The 7,478-nt window shown below is 41.8% G+C and overlaps 1 protein-coding gene across 1 annotated transcript; it reads right to left on the minus strand.

Moving 5' to 3' along the window:
• Window positions 1–5,620: 5,620 nt before the first annotated feature.
• On the minus strand, window positions 5,621–7,216 carry LOC107220627. Its single transcript, XM_015659294.2, has 6 exons — window positions 7,126–7,216; window positions 6,575–7,034; window positions 6,222–6,447; window positions 6,020–6,142; window positions 5,790–5,951; window positions 5,621–5,713 (listed from the first exon to the last, which is right to left on the minus strand). Exons 1-6 carry the CDS (start codon window positions 7,214–7,216, stop codon window positions 5,642–5,644), a joined length of 1,134 nt encoding a protein of 377 aa, XP_015514780.2. The 3' UTR covers window positions 5,621–5,641.
• Window positions 7,217–7,478: the final 262 nt, after the last annotated feature.

Consider the following 7,478-nt stretch of genomic DNA (forward strand, 5'->3'; position numbering starts at 1 on the left):
TCCCTGAATTTTTTGAACAAATGAACAAGTGAAAACGTCTCAGAGGGACTTTTTTGCGACCTGATACTTGAACTTGAATTCATTTTTCAATCACGTCGATTTTTCTTCCAGCTATAAATTACGTAGTAAGTAAAGGAGGTGGCTGCAACTTCAGTAGCAGCACATCTTCATTCTTTACGAAGAAGGATGTAAGAGTGTTTGAAAAGAAATTCGCGGCAGAAGTACTTTAAGTTTTCCGCGGTGTCGAGCTCAAGGCTTTAGAAAATATAACCAGCTTTCGACAGTCTTAGAGAAAACCGCGTCAAGATTTTCTCCGAGCTTCGCATATTTCTTTATTCATATTCACGTGTATACAGAGTTCAGAACTTCATAAAATTCTTCAACTACAAACTGTAAGCCTTATGTTCTGGCAGTACCTATTTCAAGGTGTGAGAGAGCTGTAAAGTACTCTGTACGTGATTCATGTGTAAGGATTTACTGTGAGACGGACACTAAAGTATAAGAGAAGTTGGTCTATCAAAAGTAATTATCTTATCAAGTCAAGTAGGTACAATTTTATACGTCGTTTCATGCTTCGATCAGCTAATACGGAAAATTTTTTTGTGACGGCAGACCTGAATAGAGAAGATAAAGAGAAAAAGAGAGAGACACAGAGAGACAGAGAGTAAGCCAGGAGAGGGCGATGGAGTCTAACCCTCTGATAAACAGCCAAAGGGGTAACCACCCTCCACGTCAAAATACGGTTGATGGTTGATAGCTGTTATCAATAGATGATTGAGTATAGCTGCCATAGAGGGACCCGCCCGCGTGTTCAAAATCACCCCGTACCCGCAAATGCACATTTCGTGTGATATTTCAACGGTGTTTTTATCGTGCAGTTCACCCTGTCCGAAGACGAAGCAAATGTATCTCGAATTCAATCTTATTGTCAGCACTCGACTTCGTATACTCGTGAGTTTTCCTTATCTATACTGTTCTTCCAGCGAAAATTTTTGTCGCTTCGAGAAATCCAGATATCTTCGTATTCAGCCGCCCGGTTTCGTGAGTTTTGGCTCCGAATTTTATCAGTCACGCGTCACCCTTACTCGACCTATTATCGTGCCTGTTCCTATGTCACGCATTGTCAAGGAAAAGCGAGTTCAAATGGTTATCTCGAGCAAAATTACAATTTCCGGAGGTTACGCGAGACAGAGAACCATACATGAAGCGATAAGGTGACATACATGTACAGTCTTAAAGCTTACGTTTCTCTAAACCAGTAGCACGAATTTAATTTTAGGAATTCCAGTCTGACCTTGACAAAAGCTTCAGGCGGTACGTACAGGCGGGTGGTAATTTCAACAGGACGAAATGAAGTACGGGCAAAGTTTTGCCCCGATATACCTTGCTTGTCGAGCTATACGCAGCCCCGCAATTTGGTGGAGATCAAAACCGCGTTATGACGGCGCTGAATTGCACGTTTATAATCAGCTTTCGAGCTGTTTTTATATTTCTCTGAAATTTCAACCGTACCTACTTTGATATTATGCTGAAGTCAAGAGTCTGCCCTCCACGTATGCCAGACACGTCCCACACTTGAGAGGTCTGAGCTTAGTATTCAATATCTCAAAACAATCCCTGGGGCAAGGGGCATAGTGGGCATACCGTTGCAAGGGTGGAACATTAGGGGCTCAAGGGGGAAGATGATATACATCCTACTCCTACTTCATACTGAAACAAGCACAAAATCGTTAGTTGCACTTGGCTCTATCCTGTCATCCGATTCCTCTAGCTTCTCGATAGTGTTGTGAAAAAATAGCATAAGTTACAATCAGTCGTTTTGACCTAGAAAAGGATTTATGAGTACGAGCGCAACCATTCTTCAGTTGAGTGGTCTCATTTGACAGAAATTTTTTACGTAGTTGCAATTCAGAACGTTTTTCGAACGATTTTTTCAATTTTTCTCCATTTACAGGCCACTTTTTTTAATTGGTAAGGGACTATTGACAATAAATTATGAAAGTTATTAATATCAAGCGAACCGTTGATGGCATGCGTTAGTGACAGACCTCACAGCCGGGTACTACTAGTACCCAAATTTACTTTTGTACTAGCTATAGGTCTCACCGTCACCCGTCTCGATAGACTCAAAACAATAATAGTGGGTTCGGGGTCGATTTAACGATTAATAATATGACCACCAGATACGAAACTGCACTTCAGGGTTTATTGGACAAGCTTTACATTCATTCAATCAGTAATTATTCAACGCTTGTGTAAACTTGGGTAACTTTCTAACGGTTATCCGTTCAACACGGGTCTCGTCGCGAGCAGAACCGGAGTAGGCCCTAGGATGACGTGTACCATCTCACCCCAAATCATCGGTCAGTACCTTTACTGTTCTAACCGGGGGCTGCAGGCCCCGCCGGTTTCCCGACACGGAAACCACTCCGGGGTAGCTTAGCTACCCCGGCAAGGCCAGCCCACGCGGCTACACCAATTTTGTGTGATTTGTTATTTATTTTCAAGTGTTCTTGATCCGCGGACTGTAATAACCACGTTGGTTTCCCAACGTGTCAACCACCGCGGTTCCAACCCTCAATCATGAGGCCCCGGGAAGGCCAGCGCGAGAATTCCCAACCGGCTCTACCCAGTTCTGCTCTCGCATCTATTTACTTGACCACAAGTACATTAGAAACACGATCCAACGTCATTAAATAATCAAATCAATCATTATGAGCCTCGATTCGTCGAGTTAATAGCCCCATGTTCACACAGTTCATTGTATCACTCTCGTATACATAACGCACTACTGTCAACAAGACTCACGTGTTTTCTCTTCCGAGTTTCGACTAATACTGATCTGGTTTCGGATTCTTCTCCAAATTCTCCTCTCGCTTGCTCTCGCGGAGATTTTGAGAACTTTAGACTATATTGTCTTGTCGACCACTCGCCGTAGTGTGCGTGAGATTAGCGTACTTGGATTCATTCACACACACATCGTAGTATTATAATACATTCTGTCCCTTTGCTAATCTCCAGCTGATCTATAGCAGTCGTTCACCCCCTCGCCTTACCATACCTCTCTGTTATTACATATGGTTTGAAGTAATGCTCGCCCAAGCTGTAGTGTTATTGAGTACACTTCTTAATTTTTTACACATTCTCAGGTTGGGATCGCGTTAAACGTTGGATTCTAACTGAATAATCACATAGGGCAATAATGGTCTGTGGCAATGGCCGAATACGTAATTACAGGTCATAAAGCACTAGTTACGGCTGTTGTTTTCTGTCTATGTATTGGTATGCGTCGCGAACAGCATGCATTGTTGAATTTTAGTTCTGTAGTGTATCCTAGGGATGATCCACAATATAGGAAGTAGATCCAGTTTTTTGAAATCATGGGAGTCATCGATGGCAAATGATAATCTGCGATGACAGTCAATTGAAATCAGTATTTTCAGCAGGTTTGACGACCAATAATCGATGTTGTCACTCATTCATCGTCCACCCCCATGATTCAAACCTTTCCAATGCACTGTCACTCGTATAAAAAGGCTATATAATTATATATTAGATATTAATTATTCAAAGGTGAAATTATTTATCTCGATTTCGTGTCACAGTTAAATTGTACACAACGCGGGTTAGGAATTCAACGGCAAAAGGTAGAAAGCAATTCGTATGAAGAACGTTCCAAAGTTTAACTACATAAATATTTTTTCCGATTCTTTGCTACAGCTGTTAGTGCGCGTTAAAAAATACTGCAGATAATTTTATTACTGTTTACGAAATTGCATTATTTTCTACTGCTGACAGCGAGTTCACACAGCTAATCGTATGCTTAAAATTATTTCCAGATCTCACTGATGAACTACCACGAAAAAAAAAAAAAAAAAACTGTCCTCTTCAGCACTCGCTACGTGTCCAAGCTTGGTAACATTTTTCCAAGTTAAACGTTTAATTTATTTCGAACCAAAGTAAAATGTTAACCCAATTATAGTTAATGGTCAAAGCTCAAGGAGCTTTAGTCAGAAGATGGATGAACGACGGAGCACGTCGTCTCTGGGTGGATACCTAGTAGGGTAATACGATCGCGTGATGTATTCGGGATCAGGTAGGATGCAGTAAGATGATTCGAACCCCGGGCTGCATCGAGGCGCAGCAAGGTGATGAATGATGCATGGCGGGATGCGGTTCGAATCACGTCTGCGGAATATCCTGTGCTCCTCTCCCAACGCCAAACCATACACGAACGTGTATCATTTCTATATCCCTCTATGCACGGCGGATCTCGGAGGCAAACTCTGTAAGATCCCCCATACCCAGTGCACGTCGTCGCCCCCTTGGTACATAGCGGGTTGATGATGCCCGAGGAAACGCCGAGAAAACTGAAGGATCAGTATTGAAACGGTGCTCGGAAAATTCCTCTGCCCAGATAATATGTATAAGGCATCGAAGATCATGCGCAAAAACTTCTCGAACGGAATGCGGCAAAGTGGATCCGCGTTTCACTTGTACATATGATGCACAAAATATTACTCCGGAAAATAATATCAGTATTAGCAGGCTGATATTCTGGGTGGAATTTATCGTGCTATTTCATAATCGTTGAATCACTTGAACTTCTCGGAAGGAGACACAGTTATTCAGAGTTATTAAATTTCCTACCGATCTTTCAAAAAGCTGGACTAACGTTGATTGTGAGTCAAATTTCTGGAATGCCAGTTGTATTGTATTTACATGGTAAGCACAGACGCATATGGTGTGCCAATGTCCGTAAAGAATTTCATACAGCTTCCGAAGAGTGTTCCAGTAACCGTACTGGGTGCGGTCATCGCCCTATTTTATGAATTTCTGACAACGAGAGAAAGGGAGAAAAATTCAATCGTGACGTGAACACGACGCGTGCAAAATAACAATATGCGAAGATTTCCATTCGGAATCACCCCCTTACTTCGTAATAAAATCGAGCACCGCAAGCGGCTCGATGTACACGTCTCGAACGAGAAGCGGTATTGTTTTAAAAAACCTATTTACACCGGAGGTGATGCTCGAAAAATTTCCCGAGGGACTCCTAGGAAATAGATTCTTGTAGCGGGCGGAGGTAGTAGTAACCCCATTCTGCACATGTTCTATAGAATCCAGGGGCAAAGTTGGTTAGACATAACCGTTTTCCCAAGGAAATCTTATCTGCGCGGGCTTAATTAAATGGCGCGGAAACACTCTTTTAATCTAACAACTCTTAGATAGAGAGTCGACTCAACGTAGTTAGGAACAGAAGCTTACAGCGTTACGTAACGTCACGTACTACGCGGAATAAACGCAATCGTATTCAGCGATGTGCACACTCGGTTTCATATTAGTTATTCCCTTCCAGCTCGGTTACCAAATCAAAATATTCGTACAGCATTATGCACCGATGGATTGAAGATTGGTTCACACGATTCTCTTGATCATTATTTGTGTTATTTGGTAGCCTTTGAAGCGCTGGAAGCTAACTCTTAATCCCCATTAAAGCTGCTTACTTTCATTTGCGTAAATGAGGCAAGAAAAATAATTTGCGGCATAGTATAATGAACTTTTCACTCAAATACAGAGATTTTAGTCGATTGATGTACTTACAATACGTGTATCAGTTGTCCGGGTGGTTAGTTTACAGCTATTGTTTATTTGTTGAATTGTTTTGTACCTTGCGCAGCATTGTGTAGAAGGAGAAACTAGCTCGGAGCACCTGGAAATCATTTTTCACCTCTGAGGTGTTGCATGCTTTAGAATAGTTTCCACCGTTGATGTTAACATGTACTTACATTTCCCACTATGTCAAGAGATACAACGTAAAATATCGTCCGCACGCTCATCGGTTTCCTTGTACCGAGTTGAAATATCTTCATACTTGAGAAGAACTTTTCTGTAACGCTACCCCCGTGCCAGGGCAGGGTTTCGAATGCGACGCTGGGAATCAGGGCGCTCTGAATGAATTGAAATTGATAAAATAATAACGAAATGTTGAGAGGTGTAAAACTTGAAAGCGTCTTACCGTGCGTAAAAGGCTATCGGGAATGTAAGAAGATATGAACAAGTCTCCGCAGCAAGCTACGTAGTATTCCAGTAGGCTGAGAAATCTCATATCGGTTGGGCTGAAGTCCGCACTTACAGTCAGCTGAATGCACGAGAACACCGAGTTCAATTGACAATTTCGTCGAGCATGGTCATCAATTAAAGAACAGTAGTGCTCTTACCTTACTCAGACTGTATATGACAAAGCATATTATCAATGTGACGAGAAAAAATCTAAGGAGTAGAACGGTGCCAAAATAATTCTGCAAGGCGTCTTTTAGTCTCAAAATACTTTGATGGTGAACAATACAATCTTGTAACGCAGCCTCAAGTTCTTCCTCGTAAACTCGTTCTTCAAAGGGCGAGAGAACTTTCTCACACCGTCGTTTCTCAAAGGCTTTGAAGAACCTGGCGTACAAATTGGTTACAACATGACTTATATGAAAATGGATTAAAGTAACCAGGCTTTTATCTGTATAACATCATCGAACTTGATAAAATTCACCCGTCAGTTGATACGATCATTCGTACTCACCGTTTAAACTCTTCTGTACAACACTGACATTTATCAGAAATTTTCGTTCCGTTATTTCCTGCATCCGAGGTGTAACCCTTCGAGGTAGTTTGGATAGGTGTCTCCTCGTGCCCATCCTGAACTCTCATTTTCGTTTTCAGAACAGCAAGAGGACCCACGTGCTCCAGTGAACATAAAAGCATGTCAAATTGAGCTTTGACTAACGCTACGACGCTAAAATAGAAAATACCAAAACATCCACTCAGTGAACCGATCCAAAACTGTCCTGCAAACTGCAGGATCATGTTGATTTCGTAGTAAGGACTAATTTTGAGATTCACTGGCGCCCAAACAGGAACCGAATCCTCTTCTCGGACTATCGCCGCACCGAAAAAACCGGTCGAACATAGGATCAATATCGTCATCCACGTAATAACGACTCGCTTGTTCTTCATCTCTGGTTCTTCCATCGTGAAATGACCTTTGAAACATGATATTCGTGAGTATCACTCATAATTAACTACACATGGATTGAGATTGAAGGCTCAAAATATTACAAAGTTTAAGCTCACCTGTATTCGAGGCATATCTGAAGGTGTTCCGAATTTGTGCGATCAAACGATATCTAGCTTTGCTTTTAATCCCGCAGTAAACGACGTGCATTATTCCCTGGCAGTATATAAGTAGTTGCAGCACATTTATACTCGAGTTCAGTAAGTCAAATTTGTTGACAATTTTCATATGAGTATAACATCCGATTATCAGAACAGTGTAAACGCCGTTGATGCAAAAGGCGCGAAGAATAAAAAGCACGTTTACAACCGGGTGACTAAATTGTGGCCAACTCAAACCTAACCATGTGCACAAGCTTAAATGAAACTTCAAATAACTCCGGGATACCGTCTTATCTCTTGATTCTGCCATC

The sequence above is a fragment of the Neodiprion lecontei genome, chromosome 4 (genome assembly GCF_021901455.1).
Source record: "Neodiprion lecontei isolate iyNeoLeco1 chromosome 4, iyNeoLeco1.1, whole genome shotgun sequence".
Classification (NCBI taxonomy): domain Eukaryota; kingdom Metazoa; phylum Arthropoda; class Insecta; order Hymenoptera; family Diprionidae; genus Neodiprion; species Neodiprion lecontei.